Source organism: Heterodontus francisci, chromosome 1, assembly GCF_036365525.1.
Source record: "Heterodontus francisci isolate sHetFra1 chromosome 1, sHetFra1.hap1, whole genome shotgun sequence".
NCBI lineage: Eukaryota > Metazoa > Chordata > Chondrichthyes > Heterodontiformes > Heterodontidae > Heterodontus > Heterodontus francisci.
The window spans coordinates 99,997,230-100,013,772 of record NC_090371.1 but is presented as its reverse complement, the minus strand read 5'-3'; the positions used below and the strand labels follow the sequence as shown (position 1 = coordinate 100,013,772).

Sequence of the window (16,543 nt, the reverse complement as noted above, 5' to 3'; positions counted from 1 at the left end):
ACAGTGCAATGCGCTTAGCGGCTATGACAGGTTCCAGCTCTTCATTATGAGATTGAAACCAGTCTGCATTTCTCTTCGCACTTTTGCCGTAGGTGGTCAAAGCTGACTCATAGATGGCGTCTCTTAATTAGTTAAACACTATTTCCCTTTCACAAAACCATGTTGACTCTGTCAGATCACATTATGATTTTCTAAATGTCCTGCTATAACCTCCGTAATAATGGATTCTAGCATTAGGAAACTATAAAAAACAGTGCACAGGCAGAATTTTGCATTATATGAAATTCTCCTTTCTAATATTTCCTATCGGACATATTAAAGTGGCTAAATCCTCAAAGTGTACAACTATTTTTCAATAAGTATTCCATACGAATTCGAATTTTCATACAATGTGAAATGCGAATGAGACACTTCACTTGAGTGAAGAAATTTCTCTCGTCCCTACTGCACGATATCGTAACAAATCAACACCTTTGGTTTCAGCACAGCTACATTCCCCCCAAAAATGATCAAAACGGCAAATATTGGGTTATATCAACAACAAAAAAAAAGTGGTATTGGTTTGTCATGAACATAAAACTGCTTTTATATTGGATTTAATGGGGTTCAATGGCCGAATGCGCACGTTCGGAACAGCCAGGGGCAAAGCCAAAGCAAATAGGTTACATTTAACAAGACTGGGCACCAGGACTTTTTTTTTTTTTTTTAAAAGCTCTACCAGAGGCTAGTTTAAGCAAAATTTATGGTCATTGCTGTCCGAAAGACTCACATGGTTATCTAGTGGCCACAGCACCCCACTAAACCCAACATAAAAGCACCTTAAGATCAGTTGTATATCTTCTTAAAATTAGTGATTTACTTTACAACAGTGTAAATCCTTGCACAGAACTGGGCGTACCAAATGGATCTTAAATGAATGAGTTAATTTAAAATGGGTTTTACAGAATTATTTTAATAATTAACTGGTGCATAAAAATTATACCTCCTTTAAAGAGTTTGGTGACGAACTGAAGGTCTGAGGTACGGGTTTTAGGACAGCATTGAAGCTGACAACTGGTGTCCCATGTTTGTTCTCCTTTGCTGAGCCTTTCCACTGCGCAGGCTAAATAACACAAATCAATAGCAAGTGGTATATAATTTACAAATTGAACTATTAAATGGGGGACAGGGATAAAAGGTGGAGAGGTGGGGGGATGAGGGCGGGCGAGAGGGCGGGCGAGAGGGGGGGGATGAGGGCGGGCGAGAGGGCGGGCGAGAGGGCGGGCGAGAGGGCGGGCGAGAGGGCGGGCGAGAGGGCGGGCGAGAGGGCGGGCGAGAGGGCGGGCGAGAGGGCGGGCGAGAGGGCGGGCGAGAGGGCGGGCGAGAGGGCGGGCGAGAGGGCGGGCGAGAGGGCGGGCGAGAGGGCGGGCGAGAGGGCGGGCGAGAGGGCGGGCGAGAGGGCGGGCGAGAGGGCGGGCGAGAGGGCGGGCGAGAGGGCGGGCGAGAGGGCGGGCGAGAGGGCGGGCGAGAGGGCGGGCGAGAGGGCGGGCGAGAGGGCGGGCGAGAGGGCGGGCGAGAGGGCGGGCGAGAGGGCGGGCGAGAGGGCGGGCGAGAGGGCGGGCGAGAGGGCGGGCGAGAGGGCGGGCGAGAGGGCGGGCGAGAGGGCGGGCGAGAGGGCGGGCGAGAGGGCGGGCGAGAGGGCGGGCGAGAGGGCGGGCGAGAGGGCGGGCGAGAGGGCGGGCGAGAGGGCGGGCGAGAGGGCGGGCGAGAGGGCGGGCGAGAGGGCGGGCGAGAGGGCGGGCGAGAGGGCGGGCGAGAGGGCGGGCGAGAGGGCGGGCGAGAGGGCGGGCGAGAGGGCGGGCGAGAGGGCGGGCGAGAGGGCGGGCGAGAGGGCGGGCGAGAGGGCGGGCGAGAGGGCGGGCGAGAGGGCGGGCGAGAGGGCGGGCGAGAGGGCGGGCGAGAGGGCGGGCGAGAGGGCGGGCGAGAGGGCGGGCGAGAGGGCGGGCGAGAGGGCGGGCGAGAGGGCGGGCGAGAGGGCGGGCGAGAGGGCGGGCGAGAGGGCGGGCGAGAGGGCGGGCGAGAGGGCGGGCGAGAGGGCGGGCGAGAGGGCGGGCGAGAGGGCGGGCGAGAGGGCGGGCGAGAGGGCGGGCGAGAGGGCGGGCGAGAGGGCGGGCGAGAGGGCGGGCGAGAGGGCGGGCGAGAGGGCGGGCGAGAGGGCGGGCGAGAGGGCGGGCGAGAGGGCGGGCGAGAGGGCGGGCGAGAGGGCGGGCGAGAGGGCGGGCGAGAGGGCGGGCGAGAGGGCGGGCGAGAGGGCGGGCGAGAGGGCGGGCGAGAGGGCGGGCGAGAGGGCGGGCGAGAGGGCGGGCGAGAGGGCGGGCGAGAGGGCGGGCGAGAGGGCGGGCGAGAGGGCGGGCGAGAGGGCGGGCGAGAGGGCGGGCGAGAGGGCGGGCGAGAGGGCGGGCGAGAGGGCGGGCGAGAGGGCGGGCGAGAGGGCGGGCGAGAGGGCGGGCGAGAGGGCGGGCGAGAGGGCGGGCGAGAGGGCGGGCGAGAGGGCGGGCGAGAGGGCGGGCGAGAGGGCGGGCGAGAGGGCGGGCGAGAGGGCGGGCGAGAGGGCGGGCGAGAGGGCGGGCGAGAGGGCGGGCGAGAGGGCGGGCGAGAGGGCGGGCGAGAGGGCGGGCGAGAGGGCGGGCGAGAGGGCGGGCGAGAGGGCGGGCGAGAGGGCGGGCGAGAGGGCGGGCGAGAGGGCGGGCGAGAGGGCGGGCGAGAGGGCGGGCGAGAGGGCGGGCGAGAGGGCGGGCGAGAGGGCGGGCGAGAGGGCGGGCGAGAGGGCGGGCGAGAGGGCGGGCGAGAGGGCGGGCGAGAGGGCGGGCGAGAGGGCGGGCGAGAGGGCGGGCGAGAGGGCGGGCGAGAGGGCGGGCGAGAGGGCGGGCGAGAGGGCGGGCGAGAGGGCGGGCGAGAGGGCGGGCGAGAGGGCGGGCGAGAGGGCGGGCGAGAGGGCGGGCGAGAGGGCGGGCGAGAGGGCGGGCGAGAGGGCGGGCGAGAGGGCGGGCGAGAGGGCGGGCGAGAGGGCGGGCGAGAGGGCGGGCGAGAGGGCGGGCGAGAGGGCGGGCGAGAGGGCGGGCGAGAGGGCGGGCGAGAGGGCGGGCGAGAGGGCGGGCGAGAGGGCGGGCGAGAGGGCGGGCGAGAGGGCGGGCGAGAGGGCGGGCGAGAGGGCGGGCGAGAGGGCGGGCGAGAGGGCGGGCGAGAGGGCGGGCGAGAGGGCGGGCGAGAGGGCGGGCGAGAGGGCGGGCGAGAGGGCGGGCGAGAGGGCGGGCGAGAGGGCGGGCGAGAGGGCGGGCGAGAGGGCGGGCGAGAGGGCGGGCGAGAGGGCGGGCGAGAGGGCGGGCGAGAGGGCGGGCGAGAGGGCGGGCGAGAGGGCGGGCGAGAGGGCGGGCGAGAGGGCGGGCGAGAGGGCGGGCGAGAGGGCAAAACAGGGGGAGGGAAGGGAGAGAGGGAGAGACAGAGATACACACACTGCAACATATTTTGTGTGTAGAATGGGCTTTAAGCAGTTAATGACTACAATCTAAATCAAGGGATTCACAATGCAGCAAATAGTACAATTCAGGTGATCTGTGGTCATTTGAATCACCAGATTAAATTTCCGTTCTTCCTCACAGACAATTTTTAAACAAACCAAGCTCTATTTTTTTTCGGTCCTGCCAAAGCCAGAATCAGTGATGGGCACACGGCGAGAAGGGCCACTTAAGGCCAATTAAAGGTCAACTGGGATTTTCCATTTGGCCTACAGGTTCCCGCAGGCGGTGGGGGCCAGTTTAACTGCTTGGAAGTGGTCTCTAGGCAGCAGACTGTGTGGGATGGCGGGCAGCATCTAGGCAGGCCTAAAAGCCCTCCTTTACCCGCCCGAGTGCTGCAGCAGCCGCAGGCCACCCTGTAAAGAAGTGACCCCACCTCCAGCTTCGGGGCCCCATCCGCCGAGCTTAATTGGATGGCGAGCCTGCCCTCTGGCTATTAATTAGCCATCCCCGGAGAAAATCACAAAGTGCGACTTTCCCACACAGAGCGAGCGTCTGACCCACATTTCAGCCTGAAGGCAGGAATCAGAAGCCCGTAGGGAAAACCCTGCCCTCTATATATAAATTTGATGATCAAACCAACGTTTTCAATGATGCAATTAGCAGATTATGTGGTCGAGGGCAGAGAAACTACGATAATTTTAATACAGAAGTATTGTCAGTTTATGGAAGGTATGAAGAAAATGTATGTGTTACAGGTAATGTACTGCTAGCTCATACTAGCAGCAAATAGTGCTGCATTTTGTTTTTTTATCAGTTCCCAAGTGGAGAGAGATTACAAACCCAGTAATGCTACTTCTCCCAACAACAAACATACATAAATTAATGAAAGTCTACCATCTAGTCAAATGTAACAAGTCACCACCACCTCTCCTCCAAGTCACACACCATTCTGACTTGGAAATATCATTGTTGCTGAGTCAAAATTCAGGAACTCGCCACCTTACAGCACATGGACTGCAGTAGCTCAAGAAGGCCTCCTCAAAGGCAAATAGGGATGGGCAATAAATGCTCGTCTTGCTGGTAACACTCACATTCTGTGAATGGACAAAAAACACAAGAATAATAATGCTTCTTATATAAAAGGATGCAAATTAAAATATTTTGGAATTGGATGTCTCACACAAGTAGTTAGGTCAGGAAGAAAAACAGAAAATACTGGAAATACTCAGCAAGTCTGGCAGCATCTGTAGAGAGAAATAGAGTTAAGTTTTCAGGTTAATCTTTCATCATGCATTCTGATGAAAGGTCACAGACCTGAAACCTTGGCCAGGGTTTTGTGGCCCCCTGAAGTTGGGGGGCACGGAGTATCGTGACAGTTGGCGGGAGGACCATTGCCTCCCTGTCACCAAGTGATCTTCCTGGGGGCGGGATAGTCAATGATGCCATTCCCGCCCAGAGGCCAATTGAAGCCTCTTCCTGCTGCCGCTGAGATCTTGCCAGCGGGGGGGGTGGGGGGGGGGGGGCCCACCTCTGCCACACGGGGAGGGGGACTTGTAATACAAGGCACACTCCCTACAGGTTTCTGGGGGGGGGGCGGATGTCCCTCCTCCATGGGCAATGTGGCCCAAGGAGGAACACCCCCCCCCCCCCCCCCCCCCCCACTGGGAACCAGTTTACCCCGAGACCCCCCCCCCCACTTCCTTGGACTGTGCAACCATGCCCCTATCACCCCTTGCTGGAGCCCTCTGGGCTCCCCAGCGACCCCAACTCACTTACCTGAGGTCTGGGTCTCTAGTGCTAGGCCTGTTTCCAAGGCTTCTGCAGTACCAGCAGTGGCTACCACACCCAATGGCGCTGCCAATACTGCTGAACTGCCAGCCCTCTGATTGGCCAGCAGCTCTTGGAGGCAGGATCCCTGTCTTTAAAAAGGATGGGGATCCCGGCTCCTGAAACATAGATTTAAAAAGACAAGAGGATCGCTCCGACACGAAAAGGCAGAGGTGGGTTTCAACCCGCTTTTCTGGCCCGGTGCCAGGAGTCCTGCCTCCAACACAAAATCCAACCCCTTAACTAAAAGCAAAATACTGCGGATGCTGGAAATCTGAAATAAAAACAAGAAATGCTGGAATCACTCAGCAGGTCTGGCAGCATCTGTGAAAAGAGAAGCAGAGTTAACGTTTCGGGTCAGTGACCCTTCTTCGGAACGGTTTCTTTCTCCATAGATGCTGCCAGACCTGCTCAGTATTTCCAGCATTTTCTGTTTTTATTTCAGATTTCCAGCATCTGCACTATTTTGCTCTTGTATTAGGTTAGGTCAGGTCTCTATTGACTGTGGATGTGCACCAGAAGACTGGAGTAGCTCATGTAATGTCAACTTGCAAAAAGGGATACACAAGGCTGATCAGGTAATTACAGGCCAGTTAGTTCATCTGTGGTAGGATAAACTTGTGTCTTTAATTAAGGAAGAAATTACCATACATCTAGATAAAAGGAAAATAGAAATAACCAGTCTGGATTTCAAAAGGAATGATTGCGATTGATCAAACTCAATTCTTTGAGGAGGTAACATATATGGTAGATAGAGAAAAATGCAATGGTTTTTGAGCAATTAATGACTTTTGGTAGGCCTTTGATAAGGGACATACAAGGGATATTACAAGAGAAGATTAAGAAGTATGAAATTGAGAGTATAGCAACCTGGGTTGAAAAAAAATAGAATGGAGTAGGAGTTAAGTGCATTTTTCTCAGAATGGTAGGAAGTGGGCAGTGAAATGCAGCAGGATTCAGTTCTGGGGCCATTTATGTTTACTCTGTGTCATAAGCAGCTTTTTAAGTTAAAAGCAAAATAAAAGCAAAATATGGCAGATGCTGCAAATCTGAAATAAAAACAAAAAGTGCTGCAAATACACAGCAGGTCTGGCAGCAACTGTAGCGAGAGAAGCAGAGTTAACGTTTCAGATCAGTGACCTTTCATTATGTTGTCTGGTGCAACATAAATGAGATGTGTGGAGTTCACTTTTTTATTAGTTCATGGGATGTGGGTATCCCTGGCTAGGATAGCATAAATTGCACTCCCTAAATGCCCTTGAGAAGGTGGTGGGGTGCCGCCTTCTTGAAGCGCTACAGTTCATGTGGGGTAGATACACCCACAGCACAGTTGATTGAAGATCTCAAAACAGGATTAACAGCTGACAAGTATATACAGTGCAGAGCTTACTATTTACAGGATTTGCTTCTTAATGTTACAAGTACAGAGTGAAGCTGGCACATAGTCATATGACCACGTCCTGGTATTTAGCTCATTAGCATACTAAGGTCTTATAGGGTCATCACTCTTAAAGGCAGTCACACAACATCCCCTTTCTTTCCAAAGATAAGTCTTGTATGCTAAAAGTAAGAAACACAAAATTATTTACACGGATAGAGATTGTGAAATTTACAAACATAGGCTTAAAAGTCTATAGGTCGTCTCAGTGGTTTGACAACTCTTGCTCGGGGGAGGGGGAGGGGGGGGTTGCGTTTCATCTGTTGCTCTTCTTTGATGTTTCTCTACTTCTGCATTCAGTTTCTGTTACTCTGCCTTAAGCCTAAAATATTCTTGCTTTTCTTATGACAACATTTGGGGCCTAGTCATTCTTGGAAAGCTCCAGCACCTCATCTCGAAGAGTCAATAGACAATTTTTTCAGTCATTCCTCATTTGCCTCTTCAGGACATTGTGTGTCCTTTGCCTCTCCTCATTTTCCATGTCTGAAGGCTTGGAGCTCCAGGTTGAGGACTTGTTGGGGGAAAAGAGTACCTGGTCTCATGGAGGTACCTGTCCGTTATGGCTCGTTGTGGTGCTGGGATTCTCGAGAGAACAGAAGTGAAGTGAAGGGGCAGCATATTTGTGCTGTTGCTGGGTCTCCAGACTACATCATTTGCAGGTGGATTCCAGTCCTTAGAGATTTCCCCTTGGCAATGCTCTTGTGGATAGTTATGATGTCGAGGTCCTTACACGCTGGTAGCCCTGACACTGCTGGCCCGCTGGTGTCCACTAGGTAGAACGTTTGTGGTTTCCAAGCCAGCTTTCCGTATCTGCATTGCATTGTTAATGTGCCACGTCAAGGGATGGGTCACCTGTTGTATGCATATAACTTTGCCGGTTGTACCATTGATTTCCAACGACTCCAGTACATATCTTTGAGAATGCGGACTGGTAGGATATTTGCACTAGCGCCGGTGTCAATCTTGACCCCGAGTGCAAGTTTGCCAGCTTTCTTTGGGCACAAGATGTTAATAGTGGTAAAAGCTTCCAGTTGTTGGACTTCATCAACGTGACGTGTCAGGTTCATAATGTAGAATTTTGCAAGGGCTCCTTGCTGCCATCAGTCAAATGTTGCCTTGATGTCAAGGGCAGTCACTCTCACCTGACCTCGAGTTCAGCTCTTTTGTCCACGTTTATACCAAGGCTGTAATGAGATCAGGAGCTGAGTGGCCCTGGTGGAACTCAAACTGAGCATCACGGAGCAGGTTATTGCTAAGCAAGTGCCGCTTGATAGCACTGTCGATGACCTTCAATCACTTTACTGATGACTGAGTACAGGACAAACCTGGGCCATTTTCCACATTGCCAGGTAGATGCCAATGTTGTAGCTGTACTGGAACAGCTTGGCTCGGGGCGTAGCAGGTTCTGGAGCACAGGTCTTCAGTACTATTGCCGGAATATTGTCAGGGCCCATAGCCTTTGCATTATCTAGTGCCTTCAGTTGTTTCTTGATATCAAGCAGAGTGAATCAAATTGGCTGAAGTCTGACATCTGTGATGCTGGGGACCTCAGGAGGAGGCTGGGATGGATCATCAACTCGGCACTTCTGGCTGAAGATTGTTGCAAATGCTTCTGCCTTATCTTTCACACTGATGTGCTGGGCTCCCCCATCATTGAGAATGGGGATATTTGTGGAGCCTCCTCCTCATGTTAGTTGTTTAATTGTCCACCACCATTCACGGCTGAATGTGGCAGGAATGCAGAGCTGAGATCTGATTCGTTGGTTATGGGATTGCTTGCTCTGTCTATCACATGCTACTTTCGCAGTTTGACACGCAAGTAGTCCTGTGTTGTAGCTTCACCAGGTTGACACCTCATTTTGAGGTATGCCTGGTGCTACTCCTGGCATGCCCTCCTGAACTCTTTATTGACTCGGGTTGGTCTCCTGGTCTTCACCTGGTCTTAACATAACAGGGTTTTAATTTTAAACACACAGTGTTTTTAGCTCCCCCTGGGTGAATCCTTGTTCACTGCTTTCCAATTATAAGACCAAAAAACCATCACAAACAGGTTTTCTTAGGTTTAAACAAGATTGAAATTTATTAAACTTAAACTCTAATTTGGTTGGACTCCTACGGATACACGACGCATCCACGCTAGCATGCATACACACATGCAGATAGAGACAGAATAGAGAAGAAAAATAAAAGTGGACAAGTTTGAGGCAATATCTGAAGAGTTTTTGTTACCGTTCTTCGAGCTCACTGTAGAGTCCTTGATTGGAGGTAGATCTTGCCCTTCGTTGGGACCCAATATTCTTCTTAAATCTTGTTCGCTGGAGGAGACCTTTCTCTCTTGGGCTTCATGTGTCTTCAATGGATTTGGAGTTCCGTGAGAAACAGAGGGACAGCCAGTCAGGAGAGGTCTTCTTCAGTCCAGGAGCAAACAGTCTTTTTCTCTGTTCAAAACTGTTGTACAATTCAGAAAAAACAGGTTGCCAAGCAGGTTAGTCACATGACCAGCTGGTCTGACCACATCTGTTTGTGGATTCGGCCTACCCAGCAGTCATCCTGAAATTTGAGCTCCCTCACCTTCAATGTCTGGTGCTCAAAGTCCGATGTGGGTTAAACTGGATAAGGGAAATAATCCCTTTGTCTCCACAAGCACTGTCTGTTAATATGCAAGTGTATTTCCAGCCAAGGGCCTGGTGAGTTCTTATTTAAACAAGTCCTTTCTTCACTTCAGCAACAGTTTTCAAATCAATGTTCATAGGACAAAATTAATGAGCCTCATTCTTGGCAGGTGGGGGATCTGCATGACATTATATAAAATACTATTACAGCCCCAGCTGCAGTAGTGTGTCCAATTCTGAGACCATACTTGAGAAAGGATTTGAAGGCCTCAGAGAGGGTTCAAAAGAGATTTTCTAGAATGGTTCCAGGGATGAGGGATTAGTTTTATGGATAGTCTGCAGGACCTGGGGTTTAAGAGGAGATTTGATAGAAGTGTTCAAAATCATGAAGGGTTTAGATAGAATAAATAAAGAGAAACTGTTTCAAATGACTGAAGGGTCGATAACCAGAGGGCACCAATAAAGGTGACTGGCAAAAGAACCCGAACCGACATGAGGAAAATGTTTCCATCCAGAGGGTGGTTAGGTTTGGAATGCACTGCCTGAGAATATCGTGGAAGCAGATTCAATTGTGGCTTTCGAAAGGGAATTTGATAAATACTGAAGGAGAAAATATTGCAATGATACGGGGAGAGAGTGGGACTAACCAGATTGCTCTTCAAAACAGCCGGCACAGACTTGATGGGCCTAATGGCCTCCTTCTGCACTGTACTATTCTATGATTCTAATGAGAACAACTCCAGCTTCTTCAGTCTCTCCACATCACTGAAAACAGACCAATAATTTATTTATTCCTTTATTTCTATACGCAAATTTGAAAACATCTTTTATGTAAGGTTCTGAGCAATCTTGCACTTAAAAGTTTCAAATTGGTTTTGCTCGTCTTTATAATTTACCCAATCCTCCCGATTATAGGATTAATGGTATATTTTGAAAGTCTGCTGGTAACCCTTAATAGTATCCTTTATATCCCTACTCAAGCACATTGGCCTGTATTGTCCTTTAAATCAGTTTTAATTTGGCCTGAATCAATTCCAATTGCGGCCTCACCAACACTTTATACTGTAGGTCTCCCAAGCATTCCACTGTTTAAATAACTTGAAAAAGATGATTTTGCATTCTGTTGAAGTCTGGTCTTGTTTTTCCCTATGAGTGTTTCTGGTGTGAAATATTTTTGAAAGCTTCAGATTTGTTAGAGTGACAGTTTAACGCATTGTGAAGTCTGATTTAAATAGCAGTAAAAAGAAAGTTTCTGAATTCAAAATTAGCATCAAATGTTATAGTGATTCAATTAATAGTCATTTCTGCTTCATCCTGTTCATTAAACCTTCAAAGCTTCACAGCCTGGCATAATTGCCGTGGGCCTTTTAATCCCAGTTTGTAGAATGGCAGGAAAATTCCAAATGAAGCAAGTGCCCTGGACAGATATGGATTATTCCAGCATGTATACAAAGCGTTTGGTGGCAAGTGAATCTTTTCCTCACTTCCTCTTTAGATTCTCCCCTGCCCAAAAGTTTGCTAAAATAATGTACTAAGCTTTAGATCCAGCCACACATACAGAATAGTAGATAAGTCCAATACAGGATTACAAAGGTTAATATTTAATAACATATTAATACTAGAAATTTACTTGGCAAAGATGTGTTTAGAATTTTTACATCTTAACTAACTTTTCTGGTTTTAGTTGTCATCAACTGTCATGCAAAGTACTTGATGAATTTTTATCCAAATACTCTCAAAGTAAAGAGATTTAGAAACATGTTGTCTAAAAGTTACCTATGCATTTAAAAAGTACAAAACTAAAGTTTTGACCTCCAATCTCTACAGGCATCTGAACTTAACCAGGTGAGAGGAAAGAAGAAACTAGAATATCAAACCCTCATGTCTGAAGGGGCAATGGGTGCGTACACCTAAAAAATGGAAAGGCAGTTAGGTACAACCTATATGATAAATTGAAACGAATATCATTGTTTTCCACAGAGGTGCTGTCCCAACTTACCTTTGCTGGAGGACCAGCAGCCTTGGGAACCAATCCCTTATATACACTGGGTCCAGTCCCATTTTTCACAGGCTGGGGATGAGATCCCCCTGTCAGAGGGTATCCTGGTAGTATAGGTTCTTCTTTGAGGACCTTCTTAATGACCAGCATTTTGGACGTTCTAGATTTTGGATTTGGAGGATTTTCTACATCACAGAAAGAAAATTACATGTAAACTTATAGATTAAAGGTAGTTATTAATGTGGTTACTGATTGTTCAAATCACAACATTTGCAAAAAAAAAAAAGAGCATATCAGTATGATTGTAGGTAAAAATGTTTCTTTGCGCTTTAACAGAAGTGATAGAGAATGGAACAAAGAACAAACAAAATTACAGCACAGGAACAGGCCCTTTGGCCCTCCAAGCCTGCGCCGATCCAGATCCTCTATCTAAACCTGTCGCCTATTTTCGAAGGGTCTGTATCTCTTTGCTTCCTGCCCATTCATGCATCTGTCTAGATACATCTTAAAAGACACTATCGTGCCCGCGTCTACCACCTCCGCTGGCAACGCGTTCAAGGCACCCACCACCCTCTGCGTAAAGAACTTTCCACGCATATCCCCCCTAAACTTTTCCCCTCTCACTTTGAACTCGTGACCCCTAGTAATTGAATCCCCCACTCTGGGAAAAAGCTTTTGCTATCCACCCTGTCTATACCTCTCATGATTTTGTACACCTCAATCAGGTCCCCCCTCAACCTCTGTCTTTCTAATGAAAATAATCCTAATCTGCTCAACCTCTCTTCATAGCTAGCGCCCTCCATACCAGGCAACATCCTGGTGAACCTCCTCTGCACCCTCTATAAAGCATCTACATCCTTTTGGTAATGTGGCGACCAGAACTGCACACATAATTCCAAATGTGGCCGAACCAAAGTCTTATACAACTGTAACATGACCTGCCAACCCTTGTACTCAATACCCCGTCCGATGAAGGAAAGCATGCCGTATGCCTTCTTGACCACTCTATTGACCTGCGTTGCCACCTTCAGGGAACAATGGACCTGAACACCCAAATCTCTCTGGACATCAATTTTCCCCAGGACTTTTCCATTTATTGTATAGTTCACTCATGAATTGGATCTTCCAAAATGCATCACCTCACATTTGCCCGGATTGAACTCCATCTGCCATTTCTCTACCCAACTCTCCAATCTATCTAGATTCTGCTGTATTCTGTGACAGTCCCCTTCACTATCTGCTACTCCACCAATCTTAGTGTCGTCTGCAAACTTGCTAATCAGACCACCTGGAGGAGAGAACGAGCTCGGAGGTGAGAGTTGGAAGAACTGGGAGCCTTGAAGATTGATTAAAGTAGCAGACAGCAAGGGATAGTATTTCTTTAATCCACTGTACACTGACCAATAGTACAGCAAAGAAAAAAGCAAAAGGAGCAAGGAACCTGGTTCTGTATCTAGGTTGAGAAGAGATCAGGCATTAGAGATTAGGTTGGTTTACTAGCCTGTGGGGGTAGGAGGAGCAGAGAAGTGCCAGCATCTTTTCATTCTTGTATGCTGATCCCAATAATAAATAAAGACTTGCAGTTATATCGTGCTTTTCATGGCCTCAGGATGTCCCAAAGTGCTTTACAGCTAATGACATACTTATGAAGTGTATTCACTGTTGTATTGTAGGAAACATCACAACCAATTTGTGCACAGCAAGCTCCCACAGACACTAGTTCCCCCCGCCTTTGGATTTCTCCACCTAAGGAATAGTTTCTCTGGATCTACCCTATCCAATCCCTTTAAATTTAAAGGCCTCAACAGGACCATCCTTCAATCTTCTAAACTCAAGGGTATACAACCCAAGTTTTATGAAATCTGGGCTCATAATTTAACCACTTAAGCCCCAGTATCATTCTGGTGAATGTGCACTATGACGCAAAGGTTAATATATTGAGGTACAGCACCCAAAGCCAAACAACAGTAATCCAGATGCAGATTAACCAAGCATCTATACAACTGAAGCAACACATCCTCATTTTTGTATTCCAACCCCCTTGAGGCAAGGGCTAACATTCCAATTAGCCTTTTCAGTACTTTTTGTACCCATGCACCAGCTCTTAGTCTTTTGTGTCCTTGGACATCTTTGCTCCTCCACAGCTCCTAGTCTCTCGAGAAATTATTCAGATTTGCCTTTCTCAGATCCAAGGTGGATGACCTCACTCTTCCCCACACTGAACTCCATTCTACATAGTTTTGCCCGCTCATTTTAATCCGTCACCCTCTGCAACTTCCTGCTTCCAGCGACACACTATGCCTCTGAACTTAGCTTCATCTGCAAATTTCAAAGTACATCTCTATTCCTTCCTGCAAGTCATCAATATATATGGTAAAAAGCTGAGGCCCAAGTAAAGACCCCTGGGGCACACCACTTATCTCATTCTGTCATTCAAAAAAGTTCCTATTATCCCTGCTCTGTTTTCTACCTCCCAACCAATGACCAACACCAACTTGCATTTATATGACACATACCAAGGCACTTCACAGGAGTATTACCAAATAAAACTTGGCACCACACCATGTAGAGATATTTGGACAGATGAGACTGGCAAAAGAAGTAGGTTTTAAGGAGAGTCTTAAAGGAGGAGAAAGAGGTACAGGAGCAGAAAAGTTTAGGGAGCATAGGGCCTAAGCAGCTAAAGGCACACCCACCCCAATGGTGGAGCGATTAAAAATCGAGGATGAACAAGAGGCCAGAACTGGTGAAGTGCAGAGATCTCAGAAGGTTGTAGGGCTGGAGGAGGTTACAGAGATAGGGGGGGCACCTGAAAACAAGGATGAGAATTTTAAATGAGCCATTGCTTGATCAGGAGCCAACATAGGTCAGCGAGCACAGGGGTGATGGAGGAACAGGACTTGGTGTTTGTTAGGGTACAGGCAGAGTTTTGGACAAGCTCAAGTTTACACAGAGTAGAATATGGGAGGCAGGCCAGGACAGCATTGGAGTAATCAAGTTACAAGGTTTCCTCCAATTTCATTTTTGATAATCTCTAGTTCGGAACCTTAATCGAATGCCTTCTGAAAGTTCATGTAACATGCCATAGACGCTCCCCTACCCAACATGCCTGCAACTGCATCATAAAAAAAATAGTAGTATGACCTAATGTTCACAAATCCATGATGACGCTCTTTGATCAGCTCAGACTGTCCAAGTTTTCAATCATTCTGTCTCGATAGTTTTCAGTAACTTCCCCAATAATGATGATAAACTCACAGGTCTTTAGTTAACTGGCTTCTTTCAATTTCCCTTCTCAAAAAGAACATTTGCAATTCTCTAACCCATAGGCACAATTCCTGAAGTAGAGGGCTTTGAAAAATTACGACCAAAAGTAAACCCACAAATGTCGGGAAAGAAGATTTAAATTAGTGAAAAGTAAAAAATAGAAGATATTTGGTAGAACTTCTTTACTCAAAAGGTGATTAGTATTCGAAATAATTAGCCAGGCAGAGTTATCCTGTCAAACCTATTGAGATGTTAAGAATGTAGTTAGATACCAAAATGGGAGTTCAGGTACTGGAAGAATAAGGTTCTGTGAGCGATAAGTCCTTTTCTTCTATGGTCGAGCAGAATACTGATGTTCGCTACCTAGGGCTTAAAAATGCAGAATGGACATTTGGATAAGGTGCTGTCCTATATTAAGGCCCACTCATCCATCACACCCTCGTTCGCGCTGACCTACATTGGCTCCTGGATCACCAATGCCTCAAATTTAAAATTCACATCCTCATTTAAATCCCTCCATGGCCTTGTCCTTCTCAACTCTAATTTTCTTCAGACCCAGAAGCATCCAATAACTCTGGCCTCTTGCGCAACTTCACCCCCTCCAGTGGCGGCAGTGACTTCTGCCATCTGGGCAAGAAGCTTTGAAATTCCTTCCTTAAACTTCTGCTTCTTCACTTTGAACTGTCTTCAAGACCTTCCTAAAAATGAAGTCCCTTAACCAAGCTTTTACTCACCCCTCCTAATATCGCCTCCTTTGGCTCAGCATATATTTTTGATTATTCTTCTTGGCAGCACCTTGGGATGTTTTCCTACATTAAAGGCACTATATAAATGTACGACATTATGTTTGACTTATATTCTTACGCACTTATTAAGGACTGTGAACTGACAGGAAGAGTCCAATGTCTTATTCCCACTTCTGTGACCCTACTTCAACTGGTTCTCTTGTTGTACAAGAGTTTTCTAACTGCCATGTGAATCTCTTTTACCTGAACTATGTGTGCGCTTTTTAGATTATATACCATTTATAAAGTTCACAAAATCTTTTTAAAAAAATCACTTTCCATTGTTTTAACATTTCTTGCCATGCCTTTTGTGAAAGAAACAATCTTGACACATCCTGAAGTTACACTGCTGGTTACACCAACAAAAGAAAACACAGGACTGATTTAAAACAATGCAGGAAGATCAGAGGGCAAATAGGTTAATTTATTCAATTATTTTCTTGAATAGGACTAACTGTAATGTAGACAATCAAGAAAATTAGGAAAAATCATTGTTCTAATATAATTGTTGCCCCAATTCCTAACATTGGGTCATTTAAGTAATGAAATTAGTGACATTAGGGATATCCCAAGGAACCTAGTCCCAAATAGACAACTGTTCAGAATTTTAACAAGTAAATTATTTTTCTGTGCTTTGACTAAAGGAATAAGAAATAGCTGAAAAGTTGTCTTAGTTAAATAAATGGGAAGAAGAGTTGACTACTGAAATGAATTTTCACTCTGGAATTAGTGTGCTCTTCAAATATGACAGAATCCAGAAACAAACATACAATTAGTCAACTAACAAATGTTTCCATTTATATTTCCTTCAACTGTAAATAAGAACATATTTGTAATCTGATTAAGTCATTGTAGCCAAATATATGTAACATTTGTTGCTGTCTCCAGATTAATCAGAACAGTACCTATTAAAAACCACGTAAGAGTATTCAGTGCTCTTTTTTGAGCTTAAATATGAATGGTTAATAAAAATTACATAGTAAAGGTATTATAATGTTTATAGTTTTTGACTTGTGTATCTCAGTAATGAAGCCAGAGTTATCTGGACAGTTAGAAAACATTTTTAAACTATACATTATCCTAATTATTGCAATGACATGTTATTTTTTAATCTTTAC

The 16,543-nt window shown here is 47.6% G+C and overlaps 1 protein-coding gene across 4 annotated transcripts in view; it reads right to left on the bottom strand.

The window, feature by feature from the left end:
* The window catches only part of LOC137371282 (vasculin-like), a 108,760-nt gene that overhangs the window by 41,769 nt on the left and 50,448 nt on the right, over window positions 1-16,543 (bottom strand). For 3 of the 4 annotated variants that reach the window (XM_068033585.1, XM_068033596.1, XM_068033606.1), the window contains exon 7: window positions 11,374-11,558. In XM_068033585.1, the coding sequence (XP_067889686.1) occupies window positions 11,374-11,558 (185 nt within the window). Of the gene's footprint in view, window positions 1-11,373; window positions 11,559-15,374; window positions 15,450-16,543 lie in introns of those variants that run through there. The other variant, XM_068033616.1, reaches the window with a different exon arrangement.